Below are 12876 nucleotides of genomic sequence, written 5' to 3'. Positions count from 1 at the left end.
TGCTGGCATCCTTGATAGTAGCCTAATGAATCATTATCAGTGCCGCGTCACGTGATCAAAAGCCAATATCTTGCATGCCTCGCTGCTTTTAGCACATTCCTCCCCCCCATTTCATTTCACGTCAAATTTAAAAGTTGTCTGTCTGGTTAAACAGTATAAAATAATTTGTATCAGTCTTTAAAAGAACTGAGCTCACCACTCTTCAACAACACAAACACACCCTTGTAGTTCTACTTTTGTGGGGACATTGCCCACCTCACTATTCTAATCGTAACCATCTCAACTAACCTACTAACCTTAACCTAAACCCAATTCAGATCACAACCATAAAACCAAGTCTTAAACTTCAAACAGTCCTTTGAAATTGTGGGGACCCACATTGCAAAAACGCCCTTAGTTTGCTAGTAGAACGAGTATGTTGGTGCGCGATAAGTAGCAAATGCACGGACACACACACACACACACACACACACACACACACACGCACACACGCACACATAGAGACAAAGGCATTGACGTCGAGGGAACAGTTCCAGAGACAAGCATTAATCCTCACAGATTTAGTGTTGCAGAACATTTGCTTTTGTCACCCTGTGTAGCCAGCATAGGACACACTTTATGAATTACCGTGTTTCTGTGTGTGGGGCAGGTGGCGAGATGCGTTCATGGTAACAACAAGAACAACACAAAAAGACGCTACGATGGTGTCTCCTTCTTCAAATGCTGCTGATCTCATTCTCTCCTGAGAAATAAGATGCAGTTTATTTCTCCATCTTGGCCAGTGCATGCAGAACCATCGCTCACGCTCTCTCCCGTGCTCATTATCCACACTGTAATGAGCACGTCTGCCCAGTGAGCACAACACTGTCTAATCTTAAAACTGTTTGCATTCCGCTGTTTGCTTGCAGCTAAATCCAGGACCACTCCATTAAAACAAGGCGTTGCTAAACAACAGCGTACTCGTTGTCGTCCTTCTCCTGGTGGGATTAAATTCAAGAATTCTCCCCTTCTTGAATTTTTTTCACTTGAATGGGGCTCGGCGCGTAATGAATAAATATCTGTTGCAATTTGATTAAAAAGACCGCAAAGGTGCTATTTACTTTGGGATATTTTGTTCACTACCTGCAGTGGGTGATATAGGCCTCTAGTGCTACATTTTGACCTCAGCAGGCCAATACCAAACACTCTGACCCAACCTCGCCAGTATATCTCTGCTGGCTGACGCATTTTCTTCATAAATACCCATCAGAAGTTAGAGGCTTCTGCCATTGCTATTCAGTTCAATAGGGAGAGTCAAAAAAGTGTAAAATGTGACCATGTGATGTTGATAGCTGAGATTTGGGTAGCCCACAAAGTCTGCGGACTATAAATGAGAAAAAAAGGTTAAATCAAATCAAAAGAGGAATCAAGAGATGAGGTCAAATAGATTGACCGACAACGTTAAACTGCTTTCATTGGATTCCAAACAAGTCCAATGAGAGGAGCCCGGGCCCCCAACAGTCGGAATTCTGTTAAAGATTCATAAAACTGATAATCATCGAGTCATTTTCAGGCTTATCTTCGAATGCCTGTTGATCACTGAATGAGAGACGTGGGCACAAGGGTGGAGCTGAAGGCACCTGGCCATGAATGACAATGAGACGCACGGGTCAGAAAACAAGGGGTGGGAACAGAACGGCCATTTTCTGTAATGAAATAGAGGTTTTGCTGTTCTTCAACACCTTGAGCATCACTCCAATCACCGCTGAAGTTCATCAGGACGCAGTATCCTCTGACGGGGCGCCATCTGCATCCCCGGCACGTCGAACAACGCGCATGTTTTGAATGGCTTCCTGTCAGATACCCTTCACACTCACATTGGCCACAACCACCTCCACACTTGGCTCACAGGTGCCCAGATAAATGCATTTTTTTCAGGAGCTTGAGGGGTTTGGCACTCAATATCTATTTTCTCAAAATGGGCAGTGATCCAAGGCCCTGCGTGAAAAGATGGTAAAACATAATAAAATATATATACAACAGTAACAACAACACAAAGTGGGGCGGACAAGCTCCGCGCAGTGCGAGGGAAAAAAACCAACACAATTTCAGTTGAAGGCAAGCTGGGCTGCGATATCGACAGGAAACACAAGCAGCAGGAAACATCCCCTCTATACGTTCTAGGCTCTTGTTTACTTTCCAAAGTTTATCCGGGTGCTGTTTCCAGAGGTTTTTAACGCGTGCTTCAGCCTGTGTTTCTAATAAATGATAAACAAAGGTTTGTCTGAAGCATTTCCTGTAGGAGCCGGTCCTGCGGGGCTTCTCTGAGGGCCTGACGACAGCCCCAGCTGGCCTGAAGACGCCCTGAGTTACTGAATAAGGCCCGGAGCTCGAGGAGTCATTTTGTGATGATCAGAAAATTTCTCAGCAGACACGGACGCTAAATATAGAAGTGCAAAAGGACGGGACGCTGCGGGAGCCAACAGATCATACATGCACACATATGTCCTCACAGTGGGGTGAAACCACACGTCATAAACATTGTACGGTATAGTGTACACTGTGTTCAAACACCCACGTGCACACGCAACCACATAATGTGCACCTTCAGCTTATTTTCTTGGAACACTTTAATGGTTTATTGGGGGTAAAAATGCCGTTTATTTATGTCATGATATGAATTAACACTATACTGTTTGTTCACGTGTGAATAAAATCAATGAATAATCATTTTAGTATATTTAGGAGTGAAATGAAGTTCTAAATAAATGAAGGAGGAATGGAGATAAAGCACTTGCTGACATACTGAGAAGAGAAGAGAGGGGGAAGGTGAAAATAGACAGATTTTTCCTTTAATTCAGCACTTTTCTGGTGCTTTGGTGAACTTGGGGGGTGCAGGCACAGTTTCCAAACAGATCCTCTCCTCTGCTATTGTTACATAGTAGATTAGGAAATAAATAGTTCCTGAATGTGAGAAAAAACAAGCAAAAAAAAAAAAAAAAAGCAAGACAGGAATGACCTTCAGTCCCTCATCTATTATTAAACTTTGCAGACAACCAACATAAAAAGAAGAGAAAAGAAGAACCTGCAGCCAGCCTCTTGTGCAAGATGCTGATTGGCTGATTTTCAACAACCTTCAAAATAAATCAAGGTTACAAAAGACAGTAACTCCTCTTGGAAGATTTGTTCTGATTGGACTGGAGTTGCTTTGGTTCTGCCTAAAAGCTGAATATTCTATTTCTCGCGGCCATGAGAGTTTCATTATGTTCACCCCGACCCCCAGCAATAATGTGCTCACGGCGTGCACTTATGGTCTTTTGTCATTATGCAAAATCAAAAGAAGTCTTAATTGAAATGAGCGCAGGTCGGTTCGTCTCTGATCCCGACCTTAAAAAGGGAGTTTACGGAGAAAGTTTGAGCTGAATTACCTTGTACAAATTACTTCCTAAAGCACTCTCATAAATTCAGGATTAAGGGTCAGCGCCATCACGCCTTCGTTAGGTGGTCGCTTTCAATCATGTCCTCATCACCAATTCCAATTAGCAGCACTAACAATGGCCAGACTCCTGGCTAGCACCGGAGTGGATCATCTGCAGTGAACACTGTTTTTACGAGCTGCTGCTTCCCAAACAAACGCGCTGTAGATCCTGGTGGCAATGACTTGCACAAGAGGGTGAAGGCACAGAGCATGCAGAGAGAGAGAGAGAGAGAGAGAGAGAGAGAGAGAGAGAGAGAGAGACTCACCTTTATGAACATAACCACAGGAAACCACAGAGCACACAGGGAGTGGAGCAGGATCTGGCAGAGCGCAGAGAATTGATCTGGCCGACGCAGTGATCAAACGGAGGCAACATTTAGGATATAAATCATAGCCAGGCAGCGCTTTGCTAATGAATACAACCCAAACACATACTCCGGCCCATCAATATGTATGCATACTAATTATAAGCCTGCAAAGACATATAAATGGGTATAAAATGTGAGGCTGTCTTAGTTTTGGCACACTGAACTAATGTAACTACTTAAAAAGAGATGAGGAGGGCTAACTGCAGTCATCTATTGTTAGCCATTAGCTTCCACGCAATTACCAAAATAATGGCGTAATTGTCAACTTGTTGTCCGATTGGGGATCTTGTTTTTTGTATCTCTAATGAAACAGTAGCTTTCCAAGTCGCAGACGCCCACTCTGTCTCCTCTGCCAGCCTGACAGCAGTTTATTACGCAGTGTATGATAAATGCTCAATCACTCAAAAGGTCAGGCTCCATTTGTTTAACCTCCTGGGGAACAAAACTGCTCACAGGTCCTGTTGCCTAAATGTTTTTGATTTACAGCTTAAGCCCCCCCCACTGTTGGTCTGTATTGCAGGATTTCAGCTAAACTGTTTAGTGAAGCTGTCGGGATGCCCGGCTGCTTTCTAACTTGCATGAAAGGTAATTCTTTTTTTCTTTTTTTTTGGCCAGTTGTCTGTGGCGAGAAGCAATAGCCATGGAAGTCTGCTTCCTGGGGCATTTCATATTTGCCTGCACAAATCATATCCCCCTGTGAGCTCTGCCTCCATTATCTGGGTTTTAAAGCCAAATATAAAAAAGGAATAAAGAGACTTTTTTTATTTCTTCCTTAGTTTGACACAGACACACACACACAAACACACACATATACACACACAAACACACACAGATTTATCCTTATACTTCACTCTTTGTGAGGACTTTCACAGACATAATACATTCCCCAGCTCCTGACCCCGAGCCATCATAACTAACCCTCTGACCGTAACCCCGATCTTAACCTAAATCTGACCCCACACTCAACCTTAAATCCATGTCTTTTTAAGTGGTGAGGCCAAAATCACTTCCTCACTTCCCAGAAAACTCCTTCACCTTTGTACTAGAATGTGGATTATTGTTCTGATTATGTGGCAAGTACAAGAACACACAGACAGACAGACACACGCACGCACACATAGACACACACTCACTCACACTTGCACTCACAAATACATGCAGAGAGAGCCTTGATTTACTATTGCACTACTGCCATTGAAGGCACATTGTGTGCCGATAGAGAAGTCTTGCATTTCATTGCCTGGCAGATTGAGGAGGATTATGGGTGCTGCTTCAGGCTTGATTATTGTTGTTGCATCATGAAAAACATTCAGAAAGTTACCAGCCCATCTTTGAAGAGACAGGGAAGAAGCCCGATCCCAGGTGCATACGGATGCAGAAAAACACACAGATATGGGCGTAGAGTATGTGTATCAAACTTCTGTTATATCTGAGTGATTTGCAAAAAAGGACGGATCAAAATAAGGAAATAGCTAACAAAAACGAGAAAATGATTAAGGGAAAAAAGAACTAGAGCAGTAAAATCTTACAACTGAAATGGCTTTCATTCTCTACAGTCAGCTGAGTATAAATTGATACACAGCATGTCGTCCCACTCCCTTTAAACATTTATAAATACAGACTATTATGAAATAAATGTGTAAAAGCTCCATATAAATGCTGACTGCAAGTCTGAAACAACACTGACGATAGGTTTATGGCTACTCAAACACAGGCTGTGTAAAGGGCTGCACACCAATGCAAACACACAGAAATGTGTACACCTGCAGGAAGCCAAATATTGTCTTTGCGTACACAGTTTGCCGGTGTGTCTGTGACGTAAGCAGAATATGCAGGTTTGTGTTAGTCAGCAGGAGCAGGAGGCCACATCGTTAGTCACTCTGACACCCACTTCAGGCCCCTGCTTTATTTATGAGGCCAAGCTGAACAACTTCCCTCTCTTCGTACACAAACACACATGGACAGACTGTAACACCAACAAGAGGCTGGTCGTGACACGTCCACTTAAGAATCTTCAGGCTCGTGCGGCCACCAAACTCGGAGAGGAAGAGCGCCAGTGCGGTTTTCCACCACAGAATCAAACATCTGCCCGGGCGGAACGAAAAGGTGCCAACTGTGTCACGTCAATGAGCTCAGAACCATTTATGACCTCCGTGACTCTGACATTTAGCGGGATGCTGCAATTTGTCAGCCTCTCGGCCTGACTCACACACCCACAACAGGGGGACACTCATGAGGCTCATTATCATTAGAGCTAATAGTGGTGAATCTGACAACTGTGTGCATGATGACTTGCATGATCTCAAACTGTGGTTTTTACGTGGCGTTACCACTAAAAACACAGCAAGAAATACAGCGACATAACTGAGCATCACGTGTTCAGTAGGAGCCGATTTATAACCTTGTAAAAGCAGACAAATGCAACAGGTTGTATTGCTTCTAAATGTGTGTGCAGAACAATAATGGCCTCTGTCTGCACTCATAAATAACTGATGAGCCCATCCGCACCTTTAAAATCAGGCAAAACTTAACATAGTTTCCCATAGAGCTTTTGTACTAAGAAGCACTTAATTTCCAAGGACGCGAGAGTGTGTCTCACCAAGGAGGCTGAGCAAAGAAGGAGGAAGAGGTTTGCATGTGTGTATGTGTGTGTGTTTTTTGGGGGGGGTCTCAGAAAAACACAGCCTATGTTTCTTGCTGCTGCTAACCACAGGGCGACCTGGGGATGGAAGTAATGTAATATGTCTGCGTTTCTCTTTTTGCTACACAATATTTTTGCTTCACTGGGATGCCCACCCCCTTACCCCCACTCCGCCCCACCACATCTCCTCTGTCTCTTTCCATTATCAGTGATGTATAAAGGGCATGCAGTGGCACAGCTATTACTGGCAGGGGACGTTTTGATGGCAGCCTGTCCCCCAGAAGAGAACCGTTTGAAAAAAAAAATTACAAAATACACAGCGGCAGAAGTGCAATTCTTTTCCAGGAGCCTCCATTATGTAGTAAAAGTTCATCCTGCAAAGGGTGTCAAGGCCTTTTGAGGCATTTGCAGGCTTTTGTGCTGCCGGATCAGGCGCACAATTCGACTCGCAACACCCAACTTGAAACACTCTGGCACACACTGTACATAAACACAGACTCGCAGCACAGATAAAAGAGATCTCTGCTCTGCTCTTACCCGAGCGTTGTCATAGTAACGATGGTGTACCAGAAGGAGGCCGGGATGCTGGTGAATTTACTGGAGCTTGAACCCTTTTCTGCGTAGAACATGACAGTAGCAAAGATAATTATGGCCATTGTGAGCGAGAAGAGCAGGAAGCCGAGCTCAGAGGCGCAGCTCTTCAGCGTGTAGCCCAGGATGCGCAAGCCCTGCGAATGTCGGGAGAACTTAAAGATGCGGAACACACGGAAAACTCGGAGCGTCACAAAAGCGCCGCTCACATCCTCATTGTCAGTCATCACCAGGCCAATGTAGTAGGGCAGGATGGCCACCACGTCGATGATGCTCATAACGGACCTCATGAAGCGGTAGCGGCTCGGTGCAGCAAACAGGCGCATCAGGTACTCCACCGTGAAGATCATGACGCAGGCCGTGTCCATGCAGAAAAAGGCCACTGTGTACCGCTCTCCACACGGCACCTCCTTCTGGTTGGGGGACGTGCCGCACGGCACCGTCTCCACCACATTGGTGATGACAGAGATGGCGATAAAGAAGCCGGTGACGTAGTAGAAGACGAGGGCCATGGTGGACGTGTGGGGGTTCTCGAAAGCTCGCCACATGGTCTCTCTGAAGGTCATGTTGGGCAACTTAGCATCCTTATTGTCTTCTTGGTCATCCATCAGACGCTCAGCATTCTCTCTCTTCCTGTCCTTGTACTCTTCATAACAGCAGTCGCCGATGATCTCCGGGATGATGCCGAAGAAGGCTAGCTCCTCATCGTAGGCGGAAATGCACTCGTAACGTGGGTAGTGGAGCTTACCCGTGCGGTAGAAGTTGAGAACACTGCGGAACACATCCGGATCCCGATCGAAGAAGTACTCTTTGTTCTCTTCGTTGTAGAAGAACTCTTTTTCAGAGCTCCCAAGCAAGGTGTCTGGGTATCGGTCTAGGGTGTTTCTCCAGGTCTGGAACCGCCGGCCGCTGACGTTGAGAATGATCAGCTCGTCCTGCCGTTTATTCTTCTCAGCGGGTACCACTGGCATGGGCAGATTAGCCACGGGCATCCAGCCAATGGCTGCCGCCCGGGCAAAGGGGAGCCATGCCGCTACTCCCGCAGCCATGGTGAGTCCGGCCTGGGATGTAGGGGGGAGTAGGTCCAGCACCTTCACAACCAGCTTGGCTTCAGCTCTGTCAACATCTATCGTGAAGAAAGAAAGTTTTGCTACAGTGGTCTTTGATTACAACAAGGGAAAGTGAGTGAGAGAAGTGGAGGGACGTCAGTGGTCTAAATATCCTCAAGGAACCTCGATGAGATGGTAAAAAAGCCTTTTTTCTGATGAGCAATGTGAAATAAAATCAATATTCTTTAGTTTAGAGGACACAAGATATCTTTCAAAATAAGAGCATCTTAAGGTGTGGAATGATGTTCCTAGAACTACTTTATGGCTGTATTTCTCAGAGCTGTCCTGAACTCCAAGTGACTGTAGTCCTCTAGTTGTAAATCTTAGAAACTGAAGCGTAAACAGCTGCACTGTGGAGGATTCTGTAATAGCAGATTTGGGGGGAAAGGATATTTAATCTGTGACGACTGTCCTGGTTAAATAAGGGTTCAATTTAAAATAAAGTACTGTATAATCCCAGGGTAACAGTCTCACTGCCAAGGAAAGAAGACGTTAAAAACCTGTTGAGTTCAACCAGACTAGATTTATATATTCACCCAAAAAAAAGGACATTTGTTGAGAAATCCTTTGAGGGGGACGTTTTTGTGCATAAAATGAACAGCATCGTGAAGGTTTGCGGAACAGGTTGACAACACGCACACGCCTCACACTTGTCTCAACACTTGCAGCAACTCACCGATTCAAAATTCTCCATCCAACCGAAGGCAGACCTTCTTCCAGAGCAGTTTGGGGCGCAGGGCGGTTGGTTATTGCGCTGTGGCCGCGTCAGAGGAGCGAAAAAAAGAATAACACCGGAGATGAAGAAGTTGTTCAGCGGAGAGGAGGACCGCGTCAGACCAACGCCAGAACCGAAAGGGAAGCGGAAAAGTGGGAGAGACGGACGCGCGACGGCCGTTCAGTTCACTTTACATTATGCGAAAGGGGAAAGGATGAGAGTCCGCCGCGCAGAACGGCTCCGGTTGGCTTTTCGGGATGAGTGGTGCTGAAAGGAAGAGGAGGAAGAGGAGGAGAAGGAGGAGGTCCCCCTCTCTTGCTCTCTCTCTCTCTCTAACTCTCTCTCTCCCTTTGCGCAGGGCTGCAGTTACGTGAAACCTCGGCCGGGGCGCAGAGCTATGCGCAGTTACGCACTGATGGGAGAATAGAAGAATAACATGACAAAAATAAATTAATTTGAAAAAATCCCTAAACCACGACAGTCAAAATTCACTGACAAAAGAATAATTTCTGAGCCACGGTGCAAAGAGTGGCCCTCGATCGATCAGCTGTGTTTCTGAGACCGGCCGAGTTGATCACCGAACTCATCCAGTAGGTGCCTGGACTTTGGGCACCATTTTCCAGGTACCTTGCAGGCAGCCTGGCAGAGGCAGCGGAGCTTTATCTCCATGTGAAAGGAGACGTTTCTGAAGTTTACAGTTGACGCCAACAAGTTGCTCATTTACGTAAAGCGACATATATTTAGCTTGGCCATTGTTTCATTGCTTTTCCATTACATGTTGGGGCGGTTTGTTTTCTTCTGTGCCTAGGTTTGTCATTAACCTTCAATCATTTGAAAATCTGCTAATCAAACAACAGGATGGTGTCATATGGTACGTAATAACTCCCCCAAATAACTTCGTTTATTTATTATTTTTGAAAATCAAGCATTAAGTCCACTCGGGGGAAAATCATTTTGTATTTCAAATTGTATCTACCGGTAGTGTAAACTGATGAATGGCATTTACCAGTTGACAAAAATAAATAAAAATATAACATAATAGGCATTAAATACTGAATTCTAAAGATCTACTTCAAGTGATTGAGGTCAAGCAGTTATTATCATCATAGGAACTGTAGTGAGATGATTATCCACTTTAAATAAATAGGGGAAAAAAAGAAATACTGTGGCTGCTGCCTGCCAGAGCGCTGACATATTCTGCATCCATCAGGGATGGATGGTCCAGACTGTGATTACAGTTTCTCCGCAATTTAAAACCCGGGGAACACTCTTCATCATGTAATTACACACAGGAAAACAGGCTCATACCTGCTCTTATTGACAATGATTTTCATGAAGGTCTGATGAGATGTGGATAGATGCAAAAAAAAATGTCTTTGAAAGTTCTGATTAATCTCGTTGGTAACTAGTTCAGTCAAACAACTCTCGATTAAACCAAATACCTTTTTGCTCACAATCATTTGCAAAATTAGCAGAATATCATTTTACTAACATAGAAGCAGATTTGGCATCAGGCTCTGACTCAATGTATTTATTCCCTGATAATAATTTACATAGACACAGCATGGAATGAATATCAAACCCCACCAACAGGGACTGAAGAAACAGAGTCCATGAAGATGCTGGGCATGACCCTCTCATCAGCAGAGAGGGTCATGTGACAGATCAGCTGATCACAGAATCCTGTCTGCCTGAATCAGCTTCGCATCATTAAACATGCATATTGATGGTGTGAACCTCGTGCAACCTGGCAGCATCCATTTGGTAGAGATTTTAAAACAATGGCATCAATTAATGTTGGGTTTGTACCGGCCGCAGGGGCTGAGAACCACAGCAGAACTCTCATCTGTCCATACTTTCTGTTTGCATTCCTCACTGCTGGGCCTGGTTTCTACAGTGTCTGGTGATCCTCTGTAGGCCTGCATGTAAATTCACTCACAAGCAAAACAAAACAAAGAGGCTCCAGTGGAAAACCAGAAGAGATCGCTGTCTACAGTGAGGAGAAACAGGTGCATGTGTCATAAATACATCTGCAGATGGTCTCCCGCCTCCACTGTGCGTCACGTTACTGCAGAGTTTAAAGGCGTCCACGCATCCTTTAATCTGATGGATCCACCACGTTAGGGGCTTATACCAAAACATGCCTGAACACTTATGACACAGCCGTCAACCCAAAGGTGAAGCAGAGAGGAGAGGACTCTGTCCATGCCTGCGCTCATTTATATTCACAGCCAGTCGCCGTCAATTTCTCTCCCTTCACATTATTCCGTTTTGCAGCAACAAGATGCAGCACTAATTGAGTCAAGAGGGATCATATTCCTTTAATCCATATGGTCCACCAAAGTATCAATATGGCTAAGTCACAACACATATGGTCCTCATTATGGATACACGAAATAGATGTGCGCAGAATGAGAAATGAATACTTATAAAGAGACTTAATAATTCATCATAAAATCAGGGCCAGCTTTTTAAAGGTTTGTTTGAATATGACAAACTGCCAATGACTAAGACACAGACAGACAGACACTCACACACACACACAAACACGATCCATTAATCTCTCTCACAGACACACACAGACACCCACACACACACACACACACACACACACACACATCACAATGAACTTTCATCTCCGAGCGATTCCAATAATTCACATATGACTGACTAACAAGGTGGGTTGAATTTCATGGTCAACTGCCCTCTGCAATTATCTGAAGATGCTATTAAAATTCTAGGTCTGCTTCAGGGGCCTCAAGAATCACACTGCTCACTTCATGTTTTTTGGGTTTTTTTGTAACTAAACTTTGGAGGGTAAGCAGCAGAGTAAAAGGGCCAGTTCGACAGCTCACGATGACCTTAAAAATGAATACACAGAAATTAGCTTCGGTCACTTCGGGTTTTATCCGTATGACATGGGCCCACAAGCAAATCTGTGATTTCTCTAACAGGACACACAAAGCCATTACAACCATGAAAAAGTAACCATAAACATTAATCATCTGGCTATTCTTATCAATGCTCTAAAATTAAAGATGGATTCATCCATTTTATTGCAAACACCATCGTTTTTACAGTCTTTAGAAGCGCAAATAAATCATGACTAATTTGCTTCTCCAAACTTCAGTGCGTTCAAGCGTTGCTTCAGGCACGCTTTTTATCGTTCAGTGTGTGTCTAACATCAACCCACTTCTTTAAAGAGCAAACGACTCTTTATTCATGCCTGCACGTGTTTACTATTTCTGCTGGTTGCAGGCTGGAGGTCTGCACAGCCTGCTTCCTTTGGTTGTCTTCTCCCCGTCAGGTATTAGCAATTCCTACCTGGGAACTGAGGTCTTGAGCAAGTTTGTCCCTGGTGTGCCAAACAGAGACTTGGCAGCCCTTGTGGCTCCCGCACAGGCAGCCAGTCACTGACACAAGAGGGGGGCAAAGGAGGTGATCCTGGCCTCTTTCCAGCGACAAAGACACCAAGACAGCACATCCTGCTCCCATTTCAGCTCTGTAAGGTGTCATGTGGAAAGAGCAGGTATTGTGTGCACATGACACATGTAAGGAAGGAATAATAACGTTCCTGTCGTGTTAAGCCTTAAGAAGCAATGTTTACATGGGGGGAATCACTTACAAACAGGCTGGTGGACAAACTGTTCAGCCAATCTTGCTACATTTCCTTATTTCATATCAAGAAAGGCACTAAATGTAAAATGTATAATTTATCCATCATTTGTCTGATTACTTATGGAGATGAGGCCTGCCATGGAAACGAGCCAAGCAGGAGCGCTGCGATCTAATTTTCCTCAGAAGTCTTATCAGGCTCAGTTAGCTGCAGCTACAGCTGGGATATAAAGTCCCTCAACATTCCTCAACTCTAAATAGGGTTTTTCCACTTAGTTTATGATTAATAGACTTCAAGCTTGAGAGACAGAGCTGAGAAATCACCTCAACAAAGTTATTTCACCCTATAAGAGTCACCATCTCTGCAGACGGTGCGACTT

At 44.6% G+C, this 12876-nt stretch overlaps 1 protein-coding gene across 1 annotated transcript in view; it reads right to left on the bottom strand.

Annotated features, from left to right (window-relative positions):
- LOC101073956 (potassium voltage-gated channel subfamily D member 3-like) overlaps positions 1-9204 on the bottom strand; it is a 61748-nt gene extending 52544 nt beyond the window's left edge. The window contains exons 1-2 of the mRNA XM_029833682.1: positions 8843-9204; positions 7004-8183 (exon numbers count right to left, since the gene is read on the bottom strand). Coding sequence (XP_029689542.1) covers positions 7004-8106 — 1103 coding nt within the window. The 5' untranslated portion in view covers positions 8107-8183; positions 8843-9204. The remainder of the gene's footprint in view (positions 1-7003; positions 8184-8842) is intronic.
- Positions 9205-12876: the final 3672 nt, after the last annotated feature.

Source organism: Takifugu rubripes, chromosome 3 (assembly GCF_901000725.2).
Source record: "Takifugu rubripes chromosome 3, fTakRub1.2, whole genome shotgun sequence".
Taxonomy (NCBI): Eukaryota; Metazoa; Chordata; class Actinopteri; order Tetraodontiformes; family Tetraodontidae; genus Takifugu; species Takifugu rubripes.
This window is presented reverse-complemented; position numbering and strand designations above follow the sequence as displayed.